This window comes from Dromaius novaehollandiae, chromosome 2, assembly GCF_036370855.1.
Source record: "Dromaius novaehollandiae isolate bDroNov1 chromosome 2, bDroNov1.hap1, whole genome shotgun sequence".
In the NCBI taxonomy this organism is placed as follows: domain Eukaryota; kingdom Metazoa; phylum Chordata; class Aves; order Casuariiformes; family Dromaiidae; genus Dromaius; species Dromaius novaehollandiae.
Window position 1 is genome coordinate 21,457,854 of NC_088099.1, and position 22,657 is coordinate 21,480,510.

The 22,657-nt window shown below is 38.2% G+C and overlaps 1 protein-coding gene across 3 annotated transcripts in view; it reads left to right on the forward strand.

Moving 5' to 3' along the window:
• Positions 1-22,657, forward strand: part of LOC112982289 (LIM zinc-binding domain-containing Nebulette-like) — a 177,407-nt gene that overhangs the window by 116,161 nt on the left and 38,589 nt on the right. For 2 of the 3 annotated variants that reach the window (XR_010387578.1, XR_010387579.1), the window contains exons 4-7: positions 10,675-10,782; positions 12,341-13,153; positions 13,233-13,315; positions 15,815-16,049. Coding sequence is in view for 1 of the 3 variants with exons in the window: in XM_064505956.1 (XP_064362026.1) it covers positions 10,675-10,782; positions 12,341-12,397 (165 nt within the window). In the remaining 2 variants the exon portion in view is untranslated. Of the gene's footprint in view, positions 1-10,674; positions 10,783-12,340; positions 13,202-13,232; positions 13,316-15,814; positions 16,050-22,657 lie in introns of those variants that run through there. The other variant, XM_064505956.1, reaches the window with a different exon arrangement.

The following is a 22,657-nucleotide window of genomic DNA, read 5'->3' on the forward strand; positions in this document are numbered from 1 at the left end:
GAACCTTCTGGTACTAACATTCCTCCCTTGTTTTTATTAGAAGGGCATCTCTCACAACATATCCCTCGCTGTTTGAAGCAGAAGTCATGTGTATTCAGTAGGAATGAATAATGGATATATTTAAAGGGTACCTTGTCCTTCTCATTCCTTTGCACGTTGTAAATAGCCACTCTTCTAGTTTGGTTTAACATACTGTCCTTCGATAATTCCTTAGAAAAATTCCTCTGCAGGCACAGTTTGAAGAATCTGGTAATTCAGCTGTCAATTTAAAAAGTATAGGGCTGTATGAAACTGATAGTTCCTACATCTGAAAGCTGAACCTGTCTTGTGTAGCTCTAGAATTCTGGAGAATTAGGAAACAGGTCACATACTTACTTCCAAGCAGGTCATCAAAATACAGCATGAGAGGAGAGGTATAGGCAACATGATGGGGGATGCTGAGGCACTGGCTGAAGTTCATTTCACCCAGCTTTAGACCTCTGTAGTAAGCATCTACACCTGAGCTGGTCGGCTGTGGTTCTCTTTACAGTGACTGAAGAGAAAAAGGTATTCTTAAGATGTAGTTTATTTAGTCTATTTAAATATCTCCTTCAGGATTAGTTGAGCTATTCTCTGAAAATGCCTGTTTTCTTCATTCAGGGTAAAAGCAGGTTGGTTGATTAGGTTATATGTAGATGTCTGTATTACAGACATTTGTGTTTCCCTGAATGAACCTACTTTTCCTAGTCAGTTATCACAATATAAGGAATTTGTTGAATTAAGGGCGTATTTAAGGATAAACTGAAATTACTGGGAATTTTCCTGTTAACTTTAACAAGCTGTAGTTGAGGCTCCCAAAGAAGATCCTAATATCCAGGCCAGGGTTGGAGGATCAGTTAATTGTCTGATCTCAATTTAATGATGTTAACGTGAGAGTTCGAGGAGCAATTGTTTTTGCTGGGAGGAGGAGGAGAGGTCAGTGGATGTATTTTTACTGCAAAGTTTACTTAGATGACTGGCAAATGGAGTGGCCTGACTTGCCGGTTGCCATCAACACTGCAAAACTTTCCCTAAGTTATCGTGTTCTCACTGTGCTGCTTTCCCTTGTGCACGTTCCTAAGATTTCTTGTAGTGTATCCTTGGGTCCTGTGGCATCAGCTGCCTGAGACAACCTGCGTTTCTTCCCCAGTGGGCTGTGGAGGGCTCTTGTCGACTTCCACACAGGCATGGAGAACTGTGGGCTTGCACCAGGGACTATCAGATGGTTAGTCTGTGCCCTCTTTGTGAATGCATAAGTGAAAGAGAGTTCTCCAAAATGAGCCGAGCAATCGCATCAAACTCACCAGAAAAGGATGAATGTGTAGGCATGAAGAGAATCCCGTGTTTAAAGGAAGAGAGATTTATCTTTGAGATCTGAAAAAAAAAGGTGATCTATAGACTGTTGTTCAGTTTTCTTAGTTTTTTTTGTTTTTCTTTTTTTCTTACAAAATAAACTGGGTTTCAATGAGAAAGTATGTATTTTCTAGATGTAGGGGCAAACATTTTTAAAGTATTGGAAGCTGTATGGTAATGATGGAATTTGGTAATGTAACCCTTACCAAAGTGAGTTATGTTTAGATGGTTTAAGCATCAGAGTTGGTGAAGATAAGGCAATTTTGGAATTGTATGACTTTCCTATATTTCCAGCAGTTTTACTTTGCTTACTATTATCATGATAATTGAGAGTCTGATGGTGCAAAGATTAGATTGTATTTATAAGAGGCTTCCTAAATATGGAATTCTACAAGAAATGATTCCCCCTAAGTCTAACGAACTGCTCCACAGATTAATCTTTGTAATGATTTGGTTCTCTTCACAAACACCTGTCTTTTGATAGTTTTTGGAATGTTACTCAAGCCAAAAACAGATTTTCTGTGTTTTCTCTCTGCAGATAAAATTTCTTAAGAATGTCTGACATTCAGAGCTGAAAATAGATGAGAATTTAAACGTACAAGGGGTGAATTGTCTGCTACATATTTTCTGATACTCTCAAGGAGTCTGAAACTAACTGTCTTAAAGGCACAGTTCAATTCCCCTTCCTTCCCTTCCTGCTTTAAAATGAGGAACCTGAGAAATTACAAACTTCCCAAAACTGGTTTTGCTGTCAAGTTCTAGCCTGAGTTTAACTAAGACTAATCTGTGGATGCCACGCTGCATTAACCCAAAGTTGACTTTATGGCCTTTTATATTTTTCCCCTTTTACTTTCAGCTTTTAGGAATGTATTTTTCATTTTTGAACTCCCTTCTAAGGCAATAGGATATCTTCATGGTGCTTTGGTTGAGTGGCAGGCAAATACCTTGGAGGGGAGAAAAATTTTAAGGATTTCAGAATCTGCTTACAGTTAAGTGGAAAAGACACATAGTCCCTCTCCTCAGTCTTTCTCACCCAAGTGGGTAGCTTAGTTACACGGAAATAGAAGAGATGGCTGTAACTACGATATGGACTTTGCAACCCGGGCGGCCCTGCAGACTTCCACATGATGTGTCAGCTTCCAAGCCACAAACAATAAATGACAGCATAAACAGTTGTAAGGAGCTTCCATAAGAGAACCTGAATGCAAATGATCCATTAACTCTGTAGAACAAGAGATGACGCGTCCTTACCAAGGAAGTAGACAAGAGAAGCTGTAGGATAATGAGACACGGAGGATAGTTACTGCATGAGCGGAATTGTAGGTGTCAGCAATATGGCATCTCAGTGACAGACATGAGAGAGCCTGAGTTTGCAAAGCAGTTAGCAGGGGCCAGAAGGTATAGTTACACTGTGCTCCATCATTTCCTCTAACTGCTGTGAGCCTGCACCTCCACATTGCTCAGATCTGGATCTTTCAGGTCTGTGTCCTCTGTGCTTCGTTCTGAGCTGCATTCTGGAGATTCTCAACTGGACCGGTTTCAAACTCCTTCTTCTGCTATGGCAGCGAATGTTCCCTTTTTTTTTGGCAGTTCAAGAAAGTTTTACAGATTTTTCTGGCTGTCATATGCTGGCTTTTGCTGCCTGTTAGTATTTGTTTTGGTTATCTTTTGTAAAATATGACTACAACTCTTACCCTTGGTCTGTATTACCGTTTTCTGGGTCAATTTTATTTACGTTTCATGCTGTCCTTTTTTTTTAGTTCAGTTTTTGGCTTGATTTTTTGTGTGAAGTTTTCCACACTTTTTGGACAAATATGGGCTTCACGTTATCTGGAAAATTTATTAGGCTGTATATATTTTCTTATTGTTTTTTTGGGGGGATGTGTTTTGCCAGAATTGTTGTTTTTGTAGCTGCCCATCTTTTCTGTGGATGTGCATTTTTGGAGTGTATCTTTCTGGTTCATAGTGGGCAGATGCCACTGAGCTCTGCTGGTGCTCTGAGCCAACTGGAGGCTGCATGACCGTGGTTAGCACGGTGCAGAGTCCAAGTAACATATCCTGCCTCTCAGCAGGACTTACTAGCCTAGTCTTGATGCCTTAGCCAACCAACAGTTACACATTTTCTGTCTGTCTTGGAGAGCAGGCAGAGTAAGCTCACACGTGCTTGTAATATACTGTGTGCTTCCTTAGGAGTACCCAGTTCATGAGTGCATCGTTTCCCTGGTGGCTGCCTGACCATTCTCTTTTCTGATGGAGTGAAGAGCAAGAACAGTGGTTGTATGGTTATTTTAGAATCTGGAATTAAAAACGTATCTCAGGGTTTTGAAAACCTATCTGTAAGGCATTTAAGATTTTTTTTTCTTTTCCTCTTTACATCTGATAATTATCCCCATTTGGAGGAGTTTGCTCTCATTGGCCTCATTTTTGAGGGGATTATTAAAATTTATAGTAATTTATCAAATTACATATTTATCTTTCATTTTCTGACCGGAGATGAGATATGGTAAAGGCAGATCTATGTCTATCATGGCAGGGCAAGAAATACTTCACATCCTCAGACTTTTGTTCCTTAGAGATAAACTAGTTCAAATGCAGAGTATACCAAGTGATGGGGAGTGGGCAGATTTGACAGCATTTCTCTGACATAAAGGGTGGAAACTCTTCTCTCCCGTTGCACTCAATCTGCTTGTCTAGTTCTGCACAGAATTCACTTACTGCTTCCAAAATGTTAAAGTTTCTGCCACAAATTCAATGGATGTCAGTTGCTTGTGGAATTGGGGGCAAAAAGCTTGATTTGCGCTGACTTGTTCTGTATGTGGCCTTCTCAGTGTGTGCAAACTTTGGATAGTGTCGGTGTTGCGTTTTAACAGAACAGGGTATAGGCTCCACTTTGCTCAGTAGCAAAAGAAAGTTCAAGGCACTGGAACAACATACTTTGTGGCATGAAGTCATTTCTTGGGCTGAAGCAGCTAAGTTGTTTCAGTGGAAATAACTCTGAATGGAGTAGAACGTAGGAAACTTGTTTGGACTTAGGCCTGTTGAAGTAATTTCAGAACTCCTTCTCTTCAGTTATAATTTTACTTGGATCACAGCTACTGTTCCCATGCTGTTGTGGCATATCCAAACTGTGGACTCAATCTTTTTCTCATTCTGAAATTGCTGTTCTCTGGCTGCGTTCAATTTTCTGTCCCCGCACATCTCGGAGTCTGGCCCTCTTTTGCCTGTGCTTTTTCTGTGAGCCAGTCTCACAGTCCTAACAAACCACATTATAGAGGCATTATCTGCAGAGTTACTATTTATACATTTTAATTTGCACCCATCCAGAATTTTAGTTGTTCTGACGTGGATTCCAAGATACTCCTTTGACAGAAGTAGTTCCCTGGCAAAACTGTGATGTTCCTCGGGGAAATACAGTGGAGAGGTTTGCAGATGGTCAGAGAGACTTGCTCAGGCACACTGTGCAGGGTAACACAGGCAGCCTTGCCCAATTTCTGAATGATGTATAGAAAGAAAGTATATCTTAATGTTAAGGCAGTTGATAGCACTTGAACCTTTTTATTCTGTATAGTTGCAATATAACAAACAGGTTTCTGTAGGGCTGGAATGATGGCCATTTCAGATTTAAAACATCTTTGACAGAGAAACTTTCTTCTCTCTGAAAATTTTAACTATTATGTTGAATACTTCAGAACCATGGCTTGTGAAAATGGCTTTTTTACTGTATTTAAAGGAAAAACTTTTTAATATGACAGCATGCATTTTAAAGACTTTTTAAAAAAAGTTGCAAAACACTGCATCTTAGAACATTGTTGTTTTATTTACTTTTGACTATGGAAAATGCTGTTAAAAACAGTCTTAGATTCAGGTTTTCCTAAAGGTTTCCTGGGAGCCCTTTTCCCTTACTACTAATAAATGCTATGCATAAAGTACTGTTTGCAGTTGTGACTTTGAGCATTAGGAGTTGTGTGTGCATTCTGTTTCTCTGGCGATTTCTGTTTTGTTTTGTTTTACTCCCTGCAATTTTTCTTGCTTTTAGCAGAGATTCCTTTATCTGACTGAATCCGAACAGTAAAACTAAGGGGATGAAACTCTTAGCCCTGCAGTCCCCAGTTCCAGCAGAATTGATCAGTGGCATTTTATGAGTTCATAGCTCCTTGACTTCCTCAACTAAAGAGTATTCGACCTATAGTTTCCAGTTCACATAAAAACCTTCAGGTGGGTCATTCCTGCTTGCATGTTTTCTAGGAGGCTGTTAAGATTTACAGCGCACAACAGTAATAATAGTTCTCATCAAGTAACGATGGGAGGACCATGTTTCACTGCCATTAGAAGAGGTAGTGTGGCCTGACCACTTGGACAGATTGGTTGCTGACTGCTGTTAGCTCTTAAGTGGGACTTAAATGTATCTCTAATACTAGCAGGAGATTAACAGGATTTATGACTACGAGCAATGTTGGAAGACGGGAGATGCTATGAACACTGAAACCTGGCTTTGTAGATAGGATAGTCTTAGGGATCCTGGATAAGAGATTAGTCAACTAAAAGGATATCTGATTGAGTTTAAGCTGGATTGTTCTTTACATTTGATTTATCTGTAAACATTTTGCTAGTCATGTTCCTAAAAGTGTAGTCCTAAAGTCCTGAAAGTCCTAAATTTACACTGAGTAAATCTTTTCTCAGTCTTGCCATTAAGTTTGAGAGAGGCAAGGTAAATCAAAGTAAAATCAACAAACTTAGGAGCTCTAAGTCTGTGCAAACAGCAGATCCAAACAAAGATTTGTGCCAAGATGCCGTGGGAGAGTATTTCTTGCCAGTCTGCAAAAACCAGTGCATTAGCAGATGGTGACCTTTGGGAAGTAGTTGTGTGTGCTGGGCACAGAAGGAGCAGATGGCTCTGGGCAAACCTTAAACACAACATACTGAAACAAATTCATAAATATTCAGGGTGTGGTGAAGAGTGTAGGTCTGTGAACGTTTCTCTCAGGGCAAATTTGGTGTAAGCAGTGCCATACTCCCATCCCTTCATGCCTCCGTGCTAGTTCCTTCCTCACTTTATATCCTGTATGATGATGCCAGAGTCTGTGGGGCTGTGCAGTGTATCAGGTCAAGGACAGGGGATATTTTTAAAGCAGGTTATTGGTGTAGCTACCTGGTCTGTACAGGGAAATGAAGAAGGGGCTGTGCAGGAAACCAGTGTAGCCTACACTTTTGGGGATTAAACATGTGCTTTGAATAGGTTTTTGAGGTAGACAGAGGTGGAATGAAAAATGTTCCTGAGGATCATCCTGCATCATTCACAATCCTCCACTGATGGTACCTGCCATGCCGATCCCGTGTTGAGTTCCTGCTCTGCATTTTACTCGGTTTGGTGTTTTTGGACCCCCACATTGTGCATACAACTGATACACTGCTAGGTGCTTCTGCTGTTGCAAATGATCCTGGGCAAAGGCTAGATGCCAAAATAGATAGGAGAATAATCAATCTTTTAGGCTTCATTTATATTTTTAATGGAGTTTTCATAGGAAAAAATTAATCTCTTTTTGCCAATAGGTGGCTTTGCTGCCAAATGGCAAAGTATACCTGTAAAACTGAAAATGAGCAGCGTTTTCTCCAGCATAAGGTTTTATGTACAGAGTGAGAAGATGGAGCTCTGTCCTTGGCTGCTTCAGGCTGACCTCTCGAGTGGCTTTAAACAATCCTGTGTCTGGGCCTCTCAAAGATGTCTTGCTGATGGCATGAATATGAGAAGTTTGATTTGTTAAAGATCTGTTGGATCACATAGTCCTTTCACTGTGGGTTTGTGCAGAATTATTTCTTGTCAAGTATTTTCTCTTTAATCTTTTTTATTGAAGGTGATTTATTAGTGCTTTATTTCTAATGTTTATGCCACACATTGTTTCGCAAAGGATCAATTTTTCAGGGCACTCACCATGGAGGATGCTCTGCGTTTGTGAGACTGCACTGAGCTTTGGAGCCAAGAGGGAGGCATTACAAACCACTGACTGGGATTGTGGTGATGAGTTCCTAAAAAACAGCTTTCTAGGAAATGACTGGATTTATGATGCTTTCATTAGGGGCTATAGACATTTCCACCGCAAAACTAAATTTCGAGGGTTTCAGTCATTTAAATCGTTCCTTACAGTGATATTTACAGTTCCTATAGAGAATATTCTTTTCCACTGAAATTGATTTAAATCCATTAAATTACAGTTTAGTCCTAGATTTTAGAATAATAACTTGATTTTTGGATGCATCTATATTTTTTAATTAAAGCCCCACAATTTTTAAATTATCTAAAATCTGGGGTCAGTCAGCAGTTGTCTTTTCCACTCTTCATTCATATGCATTCTTGATACTGATCAGTATTTTTGTATCCAAGTTCCAAATGACTTCTTTATTATTTGATGTTGTCTGGAGACTGAGAGGTTTTGGTTTGTTGAATTTATGATAACTAGTGGCTTTAGGAATTACACTTCAGTGAGCTGTGGCTTTCCTGAAACATTACATTTTTTTGTGATTTTTATAACTTAAAATTACATTTTTGAAGTTAGATAGCAAAATCCAAATAATGCATATATTAACCCTGCTAGTATTTTAAATCATTTATTTTTTTTATGATGGCAGAGTGGTTGTTCTGAAGGATACAGATAACCTTCTTACTCCTGAGAAGTGATTTATCAATAGAGAGTAGGAGCCCTTTTTATGTGACTGATAGATTAAAATACTGTGAAGTTAAAACTACCGAGTTCCCTCCATTTCTAGTTGTGTTGCTTTATAAGATGAATAAAGGTCATTTGAAGTTAATGGCTGGTACATTTAGAACTAATAACAGGAAATGGTGTTTCATACAATAGGTAATCTTTCTTATAGGCAGGACTGAGCATGTTTCCCACTATAAGATGATGTTTTCAGTTACTCATAATTTTGCTAAAATTCAAGCAGTAAGGCTGAACATTTCCATGTCAGCTGTCTGCCCCTGGCCAAATTTGGATTTTTTATACAAAATGTTCAGCTGTTTCCAGGACTGAGATTAGGACAGATTTTTATTCTCTTGTTAAAAATTCTTGAGACTTTTTTTTTCTGTGGAGCAGTTCTATTGTCTTAGTGTTTAGGGCTGAGGAACTGAAGCTTGGTGAGATGAGAAAAAGCCTTTTGTGTTAGAGATGAGTCCTTGGCTGTGAAAATCTGTCCGAATTTTGTGAAGTTTTATATGACTTCAAGTAACTAAAGTTCACATATACTCAAAAAGACCTCTTTCATTTTAGCAGCAGACAGTCCTGGAATATTGTGTCCATGCAGTATGTTCAAGGAAGCCTCTGAGAGTCACTGGGAAGATCCAGAGCCGTCTGGTAGCCGTAAAGGAATAGAAAAGGCAATAGAGAAAGCTTACTTGAGAAAGGTATTTGAAGTGCCTTGGTAAAGGGATTTAGCAAGAAGCCACTGCAAGATGGACTAGATTAGTTTAGAAGCCCAGAGAGAGAGACAGTGGTGACTGATAATGATGGGACAAAGGAAGGCAAGGTACAGTGGGGCTGAACCGGGGGGAGATGAACAGAAGGGCCCACCACAGTCCACCACCAACCCACTCTTCCCTCAAAAGCCTGAGTGGAGCTGCTCTTTCCTTAGTGTAAGAGTGGCTTGAAAAGAACGTATTTGTGAAATGTATAGTCATTTATGTGTGAATTTCAGCTAGCTCTAGAGGTGCTATGCAGGAAAAATGGTAATTTATCACTGCAGTCATTTACTGCAGTGTATCTGGGGTCTGTGTGCTGGACCTAGAGGCTCCAAACCTATGCATGAACTTGACTGGCTCTCTTGAGAATGTTGAACTGGAATTTTATCTAATGAAAATATTATATACACTAAAACTATATTAAAGGAGAACACAGAGAGTATGAACACACCCACCCAGAATTCGAATGGGCAGGACAAACTTTCTTATATAGCCTTGTGAAACTTTGCTTTCGTGATCTAGTGGTATTTTTTGAATATCACCATCATATCATTAAGTGCTTGCTGATAAAATAAGCCTAAGCTAACCTTCAACTCTAACAGTTCAGTGCATAAGTTGGACATTTTCTGGTTATCAGTTGTGTAAAGGAGAATACTGCTTTTTGGAGAACTTGTCTCATATGTTGAGAAATTTGGATGTGTGTAGTAAATAAAGCAGGGGACATAGGAAGTGAAAGGAAGTTCTTATGGATAAGGTAATTGAATCCAGCTGTGGAAACATTGGTTCTAACTCTGTCTTTCCTATAAAGTTTTCTCTATGGCTAAACAGTGACTAACACAAGATTTTGCAGATTTCATCTTGGTTCTTTATGTTAAATTTGAGATCCTTAGGACTGATTTGTGGAAATACCGAGTACTCATAGAAGTAACTTAAGTCCAGTTCTGTTTTGAACATATTCAAGTCTTAGGACTCTCAGACTGAACACCCTCAAACCCCTGTATGCTTTTGACCCTATGATTTCTTCACCTCAGTTTGCAGGTTGCTGTGCGTCAAGTGCAGGTAATGCTGTTCCTACTTTACAGGGTGCATTAGGAAGGTAAATTAATGATAGCGATGAGAGCTATAGACAAGCTCTTGAAGAAACTAATATCCCTCTATTGACAGTAGGATTTGAATAGTCTGATCTGGAAAAGGATACAACTGCATATGGAACTCCCTCTCCCATGTGCAGAATAAAGCAGGGGCCTGTCAAAGGATAATATATATTATTACCTGATTAAAGACAATATTCCAATGCATATATGCAAGAGGGACAAAGTAAGGTTGTACAGGCAATCATTTCCTAATTTCTGGATGTTTGACTTTGCAACCTTCTAAATACCCTTTTCATGAAACTTTTTTTTTAGGTATAATTTATGTTTCAACTTGAGAAGAGAATGGTGGATTCAGTATGAAGAGAGGCTGGAATGTGAAACTGTACATTAGAAGACCCCAGATTTACTTATAGCTATTCTTTTTGTGAAAATAAATGCTTGCTAGATGCTGCGTTGGCATCTGTAGTTCTGTGGTTACTGCTCTGAGTATAAAATGACCATGGAGGGTGGTCTTCCCTATACAACTTCTGTACATATGAAGGTGATCCCACTGGAATGATGGATAAGGCACATTGATTGGACAGTAGGGAATTTTGCCCAGTCGAAGCCTGTATCTGTTCTGTGGATAAAGGAAGGCTTCTTCTGTAAGAGCTGAGAGCCTTTCACAAGTATTTACTGTAAAAAATCTTGCTATGTTGCTAAGGGCATGTTGTGAAATAAAAACAACTCTATTCTTCTGTATTTTCTATTCTGTAGGTAAAATACAAAAAAGACTTTGAAGAAAGCAAAGGAAGAGGATTCAGCATTGTGACGGATACACCGGAGTTACAAAGGCTGAAAAGGACTCAGGAACAAATCAGTAATGTATGTGACTGCCCCATAAAGTGGTTGTAGATGGAGAAATAGTGCATTTAAGAAAAGGCATGATTGTTGGTGTTTCTGATGAAGTCTGAGAGAGTGAAGAAACTGATTTTGGTGACTGATTGGTGTATGTCAGATTTTGAAGTGTGTGTAACTTTATGCCAAGCACTTGTACAGCACATCGGCAATGTGTGTTCACCTCTCCAGCTTTCATCAATTATGCTCATAGTGTTTCTATACTAAAATGATTTGACACTTTTCATTTTTTTAAGTAGGTCTGCTAGCAAATAAGAATAGTTTCATAACTTTTTGTTTGTATACAAACTATGTTACAATAAATTTTGATTTTTTTTTAAGCAGGAGTTGTCAAAATTAACATAACTTGCAAGATGGAGTTTTCTAGAACCAAAACTTTGATACCAAGTGTTTTAAAAGAAAATACATGCAAGACAATGTTCTGCAAGATGAGAAAGGAATGGCACAGAGAAACTAAATCATGCACTTCATTGCTTAGAACATGAATGCTGAATGCTTTCAAAAGAGTGGGATATTTATAATGGGACTTTTCCTGATTTATTTGTCATTAGGAAGGTTACTTATTTTTACTGTATTCCCATATGGCATGTTTAGCTCACTGCGTGGTGGAGTGCTGGGTGATATGTAGTACACTTTATGATGGGTATGAACTTGTGTGAGCTAGATGGGATGCAGAATCAATGCCATTAGTTTTTCCTAGCTTCTGTACTATTGCTTCTATTGCTGCTAGAACTTGTCTCCATAGATTATTTTGTGAAACTTTTTGGATCATTCAATGTAGTGGTAAAAGAATTGCATGCCATTAGAGAGACTGGTGCAAGTATGATCGAAAGAAAATGCTGGAGTTTAGTTACCTGCAAGAAAAAAATATTTTTCAAGTTGGGATGTTTTTGAAAAAGATGTCTCAGAAAAATGCCAGTTTATCATAGCAGTGGAGATGTACCGTTCATGCTGAAACCTTCACTGGTTAAGATATTGGTGTCCAGAGCTGGTGTTCGAGGTGAAAAATTGGGGGGGGGTCATTGTCTGGAGTCCTGGACAATGAGGGCAGTTAATTTAAGAGCAGTGCAAATGATTCTGTGGGTAGGTGAGACAAGAACTTAATATATTTCTCATATATATCTATATCTATAGATATATCTATCTATCTATAGATTAGATATATGTACACACACATGTTATACTATGTGTGTGTGTGTATGTGTATGTATATTTATAAAAGTTTACATAGCTCATAAATTAATGCAGGGGCTAAATGAAATTTCTGGTTTGTGAGAGAGAAAGACCTATCTCTCAGAGTGGCAAAAAGCACAGCTGTTAAGACTTCCACTTGGGATCTGGGAAACTTCAGGGAGTCCAGGGTTTTAGTCAGATGTTTTTTTATGCAGACCAGGGACTGAAATTGTGTCCTCTCATGACCTACATAGCTTCTTAGAGCAAGAGTAATTCTTTTGTGCGGGGGAGTTCTGGGAGCCAGGGAGCTGAAACGAGCAGTGCTCTAATGAATACGTAATGCTTTACCCAGAGCTGCTCGGCTGGGAGATCCCAAGAGGAGTGCCCTGCACGAGGCCCTCGGGATTGATCTTTGGAAACTGGCAAACCAAGAAATTGAGTTTGGATCTCCTAAGCCCAAGATCCTCGACATCCGAGTATCGGATAGTGTGACACAGCTGCTTGCATACTCTTTCTCTCTCTCTTGTTCAGAACTTGTTGGGTTTGTCTGTTTTGGGAATGGGGAAAATAAAAGCAAATACAAGAAATTTTGTGAGGTAGGAAGAATGTTTTCTTCCAAGCTCTATTTTTGAGTGGGACAAGGGGGTTTCTCTTCTAGCAGAAGACCTGATTGTGTAATTTATGATCCTCTCTGGCTCTTGAATCAAACATATTTACCTGCCTTTTCAGATCAAGAATTTTTTTTTGACATGAAAAGTATTTCTTTTTTTTCTTTTTTTTTCTGTAGTTGGACGCACAATTCCTGTCTCTTCATACCTAACTATCTAATCTTAATAATACACATTCGTTTTCTTGAGGTATGTAGCTGACACAGATTTCAAGTCATGGATTCTATTAGAAATAATTAATCTTGAATGATAAAATCAAATTTTAAAATTTGCATGATAGAGGAAGTTGCATTTCAGTTACGCTTACCCTAAAATAATTGTTTGATTTATTGCATTACATCGTAGAAAGATAATTCTGCATAGGCCAAAACTTGAATCTAATTAAAAAACTCCTGTAGTATAGAAATGCATTCCACACAGAGTAGTTTCTGTATTTAGCAGATAAACAGTATACATCATGGACTAAGGAGCTAAGTAAGGTTTCAAGACATTGAAAGGTAAGCACTTTTATAATTTTAAAAGAGTTTTACTTTTCAGTAAAATAGAAAGGTACTAACGTATATATTTAATTTTCAGTTTTGCTTTGATTTCACCTTGAAGTGTTAGAAACTTCTCAAAGATCCTATTTGAAACAAAATTGTAACAACTTCATTGAAGGGGTAAGTGAGCAGTTATATGTATAGCTATTTTTGCTGGACAACAACAATAGATGTTATTTATTAGGGATCTTTAGCAAATACTGTCTTTTGTCTTGATATTAAGTTCTACAGCATACATGAATGTTATACCACTCTGACTCTTTCCTCATGTATTAAAGAAGCTTTTATGCTATCAATAATACAAAGCTTGCAAGGAAAAAAGATAGTGGAGGAACAGGAGGAGAGAGAGTTGAAAGACGGGTGGCTGGATTTCGGGTGCTAGTTTGCCACGGTCAAACTGGCCTGTGAAGACTTAGATCAGAATAATGGAAATTACTCTGTGGCATGATAGCAGGACCAGAGTGGAAGTTCTTAGAAAAGAATGAGTTTACCGCATAGCATCGCATCCTTTTCTGGCTGTAGGAGCCTAATTCTGCAAACACACCAAATACTAATTACAAAGAATCACAGGGCCTTTCTGGGGTTTTTAGGATCAGCTACCCCAACTGCAACTGTTACAGCTTCTTAGCATTCATTTAGCTTGAAAGGCATAAATCAGACATACTAGTGTGCTGGTCTAGATTGATATAGGGAGGGCTGCATTAACTAGCTAGCTTTTTTTAATGTCAAGTTTGCAGTATTTTGAGCACCATTTGTATGGCTGAGGAGGCATTTTAAATTGTCTATACATTTTAAAAATTGGTATATGTGATTCAAAATGCTCGTAAGTTAGTATTTTTTCAGTTATTTCAAATATAAAAATTCTATCATTTCTGCTGCAGAAGATGTCACTGCTTTTTGGCACCGAATATGTAGCTCATACACAAAAAAGTTACACTGTTCTTGCAGAGAAATATATTAATTTTTTTAGAAGACCTTGCAATGTTGAAGTATGAAAGAGAGAGGATTTTCAGTATGAAAGCAAATATTCTCAAAATTAAAGAAATACCTTGTACTGTTTTAGGTGATTTTAACTAATAAGTTAACTGTAAATTTGTCTTACAAGAATAAAGATAAGGTTGCAAAATGAACAGAATAATTAAAGAAGATGGCAAAATTCTATTTATTGATCTGTCATGACACATGGCTTAATGAAGACGTAGGATCTCAATCTAATAATACTTCTTTTGGGAAAGTTGAACACTTGCAACATCTTGCAGCAATGAGCTGTAACTTCCTGCCACTAGACTTTTATGTCTAGAGATATGGTTTGAAATGTGTTCCTATCCTATGTGAAATAAGTTGCTCTTTCTTAAATCTGTTCCTGGTAAATGTCTGCAAACTGTAAAACAAAACAAGTGTCTGTACAAATTGATGGAGTGAGAAGGTTTCATTAAGATAAAGGCCAGTGCTTGGCTAGTAGAGGCTGCTGGGGTACGTGGAAGCTTTCATAGTGGTTGACCTCCTTACATTGAGACCCTGCTGTGTGTAAGCATTTCTCACTTCTGCATTCATGCTATTATGAACTTAAGTCACAGGGGAGCAAGAAGCAGCACACATCTATGCCCTTCTTCCCTATGAGAGCTAGCAAAATACAGTTGCTAAGTTCATTTATATATACATGTGATTCTTTTTTTTTCCCAGGCAGGTTCGAAGGAGGTGGGAAATGGAAACTCTATGTTAAGGCAATAAAATAAAATTAGAAAAAAGATGAAATTTCATTTAAAAGCACATTCCCAAAGTATCCCATTTTGGGTCAAGACCTTAATTTAGGAACAAGGGTCCCTAGACAGTGGAGAGAAGCTCTTTGAATCACTGTTGTGGGGGGTCCATATACAGGAAGTCGAACTCTTCGCTGAAGTCAGTGAAGCCTGGGCTGGATGCAGGGTTAGAGAGCATGAGATCCTGCTGATTGTATGATGTGCAAATAGTGCCAACCAGTTTTTCTTTAATCACCCTAATGTTCAGGAAGCAAATTAGCAGAGCTTTTTGCTTATCTATATGAAAATAACTTTTTAGACATTAATTGAATTCTTATGTAAAATTTGAGTTTCTTTAGAAATATTTTTTGGTTATATACAATAAGCTTTTCTTCAAAATAAAAATCTTTCAGCATATATACTCTGAAGCAGAATATGTGGATTTGAATGGGAAAGGTTACATATTTATTGTCTTATATCTTATGAAAATTGTTGCATGTTTTTTTTTTAAGTAACAGGGGTCACATTCTGCCTCCAGTTACATTCTGTCTCCAGTTAAATTTATATAGCTTCAAGGGAAGCTGTGGAGGACAGGATTTCCCCCTTGATATGAAAGAGCTAAACACCTGTTTTCTGGAAAAAGACACAAAGGATAAGGAATTGGGTACTACATCAGATGTGATACAAACATGTCTTCATGTAGCAATTAAAAGAGGGAAAAATCATGTTGCTACTGTACTTGTGCACATCTGCACATCTGAAATTAGAAACCAGCCCTAACACACATTGAGCCACAGCCCATATTTGGAAGTTATTGGCACAGTTGTTCAACCTGTTTATTTGCTCAAACATAAACTGTTCTCTCAAATTGCCGAAACAGATTGTAGAGAAAATTGGCAGGAGAAGATGTTAACAGCGAGGCCTGGAGCTCCATTTGTAGGATTCACAGCGTCAAGCCTGCAGATACTCGTTTCTAAGGGATTCCCCCCTGCCCCCCATCCCATTGAATTCAAGTGAAGGAGAAGAATAGCATGAAAGGGAACAAGAAAAACTGACAGCAACATGAATGTCTGCATTTCACAAAGCCAACCATGGCACATCAATGGAGAGACTGGGTAAGCATGTAAAATCGCATACAAAAAGAGCTTATATTATTGAAGGCAACATTGGGATTTTCACTTCTTCTGAAGTGATTTGCACTTTATCTGAATGTCTTTATATTCCTAAACATGATTTTTGTTGCTGAGTCATTTGGAAGATATGCATTTAATGATATATGACAACTGTGTCTATTAACATAAAAAGAATGGCACTTGCTGTCCAGTTTAAGAACTGCTGCATGCATGTAGCAGACGTTGAAGGTTCAGTGCACCCACTGCCTTCTCCTCCTGTTGGTTCCTCTGGCAGTTTAACATTAACTACAACTCCAAGATCTGTTCATTATTTGGTATGCTGCAGGCTTAATTCCACAGGACTGCGTTTCAGATATGCCACATATAACTCATGCAACAAAGCATCTGTCAGTTGAATTCAGTACCACTTTTTATGGTTGTAAGCTAGGAGGTTGAATGTGTCATTTCCCCTGTTAATACAGATGGATCTCTGTAACATGATGGAGGTACTACTGTGCTCCTGTGCAGTGAACACGCATGCACGGTCATTTCCAACCTAGTTTTATTTCTGGGTTTTGTTTCTAGGCTTACTTCTTATAGATGCATGCAAATGCAGATTCTGAGAAGCCCCATATCTTTTAGCTCGAAGTTAAAGGAATATCCATCACACTTTTCAAAGTGAGTAAGCAGAAATAATTATGCCTTTGAGTGCAGAATCCTAATACATGCTTCAAAAATGACTTAGCAAAAATATCCTATTAATTTCCAGTGACTGTGAGTATGTTTTGCAAACAGATACAGCTTTCTTATACTGTACAGTTTTGTAAAATGGCTGAACACATGGTTAAGGAATGATGAATCTAAGGAAATGTAAGTAATATTTTAGATAGAAATTGTGGTGAGTGAGCAGCTAGAAATCTGTAAGAACTTACTTGAAACCTCAGTGTGTATTCTACTTAAAAAAAAAAAAGTCTTTCATTAATGGGTCATTATGAAAGTAAAATGCAAAAGTTAGAAAAACAGTGTTAAATTTGCCCCTGTGTGTAGGAATTCTTTACTTACGTGTTCAGTAAGAAGTCTTGAATTACAGGAAGGTGTGCTACTCCCTCTGCTTTTGCTTACCTGTTGTGCTCTCCTCTTTTTCCTGTTCTGCTTTTTTATGGTCTTATCCAGTTTTCCACATTTGTTCCATTTTCTTTGCCTTTTTACCCCCATTACTGCAGGTACTTCTGTGTGTCTCTTATGCAGTCTTCTGTTTCTCACTACCTGTGTTCAGATCTTAAAGATTTCTCTTTCTCAGTCTCCTTTTCTTAATCTCTGTGATGTGTGTTACAATAGCTCCCAACAGCTGGGAAGAAACAGTATTTTTTAGACCTTGAAATGCTGAGGTGAAGGATACTCTTTGAAATGTCAGATACTCATTACAATCATTATGTAATAGCGTGTCAGTACTGATGGGACTGAATAATTCTATTGATTTTAACTACTGGAAGAATTCTACTGAGCAGGTGGATGTCCGTTTTGCAGCAGCATATAACTCAACCACGTTAGGTAATATCCATGAGGGCAGCAAAACAGATACCCCTATCATGGTGACATTCCTTACCTGCCAAAAATTGGCTTCTTTCTCCAGAGCAGGAAAAGCACTAGACTGTCTCAGTAACATTGTTATAAGACTGTTTCTTTTATAACAACAGACAGAAAGATGCGCAACTCTTCACCTGAAAGAGCAGAAGCATTTTACCATTGAAAAGTTGAGAAAAAAACTCTGCCTGAGGGAGGCAACTGTTTTTGGAAGAACTGCTAGCATTAAAAGTAGATATTTATAATGGGCATTTGTGATGATGAGCTGTTACATCACATATTTAGATGTGCAAATTCAGACAGGTGCTCGAGTAAGAAAAAGTCTATGGGAACACTAAACCCAAACTCATATTGAACTTGTGTTAAGCTACAAATATGTGAGAGAAACTCCACATCATCAAATTGGCTGAAATAGAAATGCTTTTCTATCAGACATGAGTCTAGTTGGACTTGAATTGCAGCTTGGGAACTGACAGATGACCTTGGGGCAATTTATGACTGTGGAAGGCTCCCTTTGAGCAGCTTCTCAATGAACAGGGAAAGTGGCCTCAAAAGCACCCTCACAAATCTGAAGCTGAAACTGTCCTCAAAGATGTAAGAGGAAATATTTTAGGTTAAATGGATCTCCAGTAGCTGAAGCAAGCAGATGTGGCACCTGCATAGGTGCCTCTTAAACTGTGTTATTCCATCTGACTTTATTCTATAGGCTAGCTTAGAAAACTTCTTTTCTCTCCACGTTATCAAACATGAGATGAATAATAATGCTTTGTTATGATTTATCTAGGATTTTGGAAGTCTTTTTATAGATGAAATTACCGTAAAGATTGCTTATTTTCTTCTGAATCACTCCTTTAATGTGAAATTAGTGGATTATGAAAGTTACAGAGTTTTTATGATGTTAAAATACATTTCAGAGTTACAAAAAGTTTTTGGTGAAGTTGCACAGGGCATAGTATAGTCTTTCTGCTTCTAATTTAAATAAGTAATTTTGACAGGATGACTGTAACCTTGCTCACTGTATTGACAATATAAAATGAATTGTGTGGTGGATGTAAAATAAGCCGTCTGGAAAAATCCCCAAAGGCGTGGATTTACTGTATTGTGTAAGTGAGTCAACTCATGCATGAGAAATGAATGCTAATTATAAGTTGGTTGCAAAACTATGGACTTTAAGTGGAATTGAATCAAATAATGACCTAATATTTTGATAGACATGTCCTATCCATGTTTCTCTTTAAAAACAATAATGAAGCTAAGCATTACAGAGAAATAATTGAGACATTTATTTGCCTTACATCAGAACAGTGTCATTCAACTCCAAAATCAAAGGCATCATATTCATTTATCACTGGCACTAGTAAATTTTAAGCTGATTCTGTTAAATCTGTATTTGGGTTAATGGGATACACTTTAATTCAGCAGAGAATGGTCTATTTCCCAATGGTCAGAACAAGTCCAATCTATAAAAAATAGCTTTTGTTTTTTTTCTGGTTAAAATTAAAAAAATTATCTAGTTACGATACATGAAAGAAGACGAAAGATAACATTTCCATCTTATTTGTTCCATCTTCTGTTTATGATACAACATTCATATCAATTGCAAGGCAAGGCTTATATGAGAGACACCAATAATTTAAGAAACTACTATGTAATCTTTGAATAGACAACATAATATTTCATGTACTTAATTTTTAATCTGTGCTAATTACCTTATCTTGTCAAGAAGGACAAGTGTTATAGATAATGAAGTGAAACGTTAGGTTGATATAATTTGCTAAAAACTGCACGTCCCAATTGGATGCTAAAACAGCTAAATTAATCTAAGCAAAAAATTGACATTTGTGCTGTTTTCACATTTGTGCATTTGTTGTTGCTGCAGTATTTAATGTGGTCCACATACTTCTTTGTACTGCAGTTTATAGAATGAAAACATATCAGCCATAATAAAGATAACTAAAAAGTATTTTGTGGCAACCACTGTAAGCACCAATCTGTTGTCTGACTAAAGGATTTGACTCTCAGTAAACGCTAGTGTTTGAATAAGTGTTCTTCTATAATATTGAAAACTTAATCAACTTGGAATGTTTCTGGTATTTAAACGTATGTCTTTTTATGTTGTGGTTCTAAGCAACTAAACCATGATAAAAATAAAAGATACTTTATTTACTTACGTCACTTGAATATATTTAAGTAATATCAAAACCATTCATTATTTTTAATGAATACATTTTTTTGAAGCCAGTGGTCTTTACATATAGCAAAGAGAAAATGAAAACTCTTTACATAGTAGCTCAACTTGGCAGCTAATTAAAATGATGTTTTTAGAAAGAACAAAAATCAGCCAGAAAGTTGAGAACTAGGAACTTCAGAGATTTTTGAGTAGTTAAATGCTTGCAAGAAAAAGATAATTTCTAACTTCCTTGTGTTCCTTCATTTCCACTACCCCGTCATCATTTCAGCTTTTAGTTCTGTCTTATCTGGTGTTTTCATACAGTGCATCAGTTGCCTATACCTCCTGCTGAAGAACAAGATGCTCTGCTTCTTCTAAAGCTAGTATCATGTTTAATCTTGATCCCTGGAGATTTGAATGTTTCACCCCTATAATGCTCACAGAATTCATTGACCTTGACAGCAGGGGTATGTCATCTTCTGTGGCACTCAGTCATTTTTTTTCACGTTAGCACATGTGTCTGTGATTTCCTTAGTCTATCAGTGGCTATATTGGTTGTGACAAAGCCAGCACTGTATTAAGTCAAATGACTAAATTTTTTAACTGTCCTAACAGGAGACGGGAAGTAGCAAAAGTTTTCGTGTGACATTTCTGCTTGTGTCAACAAAGATATTGGAAGATAAGAGTTTAGTTTTCCAGATAGCAGATTAGAGTCACACAAATATTGCTTTCTAACCCTTTCTGATCTTAGTATTATTCAAATAATGATTTAGTTACACACACTAAACTATACTTTATTTGAAAGGTCCCTTCTCTGGCCTGCGCCAACATAGTTTTACTGTTAGCAACCACAATATTCTAATGAAAATCTGAAGTATTTCTTCAGATTAGCCTTGAGTATATCCTGTCTTTTCTCTGATCATAAGGTTATTTTCAGCCTTTCTGGAGCCTATCAGCCTTTCTGAGCCTAATTTCTGCTGCTCCTGCTTTATATCTGGTTCCCCCTTTCTTCACTATAGAGTGGTGATGTAAATCGAAGCCCTAACCTGTTTGACCAGTCCAGCCTTTTTCCAGGTTTAAGAAGAGAAATACATTCCAGAGTGTATGACTTATCTTGTTGACATTAACTGATTTTTACAGGGTTTGGCAGAACAGGGTAGCTGTTACCAGTTTCCAGAAGAGTGGGTAAGTGTCTGAGTAGGATCGCGTGGCTGGCCTGGGTTTTGGCACAGTACAGCTGATCTTTGGGAAAGGGGAGGATTGGCTTGTTGCCACAAGGGGGGACCTGTGGTAAATCCCAGAGGCTGCATCAGGGCAAGGTCTGAGTGTTTTCAGGGCTGTGTCTCACTGTACCAATGCTGAACAGGGATCCCACTCCCTGCTGTTCTCAGCTTGTGGGAGAAAGGCTAGATTCAGACACTTCCAGTTGCCTTTTCTCTTGAGGGATCTTTCCCACAGTTGTGTTGCAGAGCTGGAGCCACTCAGTAGTGCTGCTCCCCCAAGCACCTCTGATGGAAAATGGGGGAGTTGGAGGACCTGGGAAGGAGCCTGCATCTCATCTCTCATGCGTTCTTGCCTTCTCGGCAGGGAGACCTGCACTGGGGCGGTCGGTCTGCCCTTGGCTGCGGTGTTGTGAGCATAACGGAAATGGTCGGAGGGTTTCTTTGACTGTGCCAAGAGAGCTGTAGGTACAACTGGGGCAAGGGCAGCAGGCATGGAATGAGGTTGCTTGTTTGGCATTGCCTTTCGTTTAACATTATCTTCTGTGCAGTGTGTCTTTCTGGCCTAGGTAATAGCTGGCACTCTGTCTTGAATTGAGAAGTGCAGTTACCAGTTGGGTTCCTTTCAAACAGAAATGAAGTGGATGAAAGGTTCAAGAAGATTGGTGATGATAAGAAATGAATTAGAATAATCAAAGCTAAAGGTCATGGCACAGAGTTATAGAAGGTTTGGGCAGTATTGAGGGATTGGTGGGATCCCAGCCTATCTGGAAAAGGAGTAGAACAGATATTGAGAAGATACAAAAGAGAACTGAACTGTAAGTTTGAAAGAAATGACTGAGTGGAATAAGTCTACAAAATCACAGGTGGCATGGAAGAGGGAATAGCAAAGGTGGCTATTTGCTGTTTCTTATAAGGCAAAAATTAAGAGCATTGAGTGTAATTGTCAGGCACCATGTTTAAAAGGAAAACAAATATTTTTTTCATAAGGCATATAATTAAACTTTGAAATTCGTTAATACAGGAAGCACTGAGTGCAGAAGTATAAAGTACATTCAAAGAATGATCAAACAAGTTCATGGAAGTTAAATCTGCCAGGAAATATTAACCATTGTGGCCCAAATGCAAGGGCAGGGTCAGGAAGGCCCTGGAATGCCGACTGCAGGAAGCTGGAAAGAGCCTGGCAAGGAGAGGACTGTGTTTCATAGACATCTCCCTACGCATGCATCATTGAGTAGTGCCAGTGACCCAATGGTGTCATTAATGAGACTGAGCCTTCTTAGCTCAAGACCTCATGTGATTTCTAGCCACAGCTGTGGCTCAGCCCTACCAAACAGTGGTCAATCTGTTGCTTCCTTGTTTATTCATGGCTGGGTAGAATTTACAGAGTTTAGAGTTAAAAAGGATTATTGTCTATCTGGCCCTACCCCCTCTCCCATATCAGATGGCTGCATTCATGACATCTGATTGCCTTCCTGGCCTTTCTATTACAGACTAGAAAACCTTCCTGAGCCTTAAATGGCAGGCTTTTGAAGAGATGTCTGAGATGCAAGGGTGACTGGGATATGACAGCTATTCCTTACTTATGTAGATTTTAATGGTATTATTGTTTATACAAGAAGCAAATTGCCATTAAG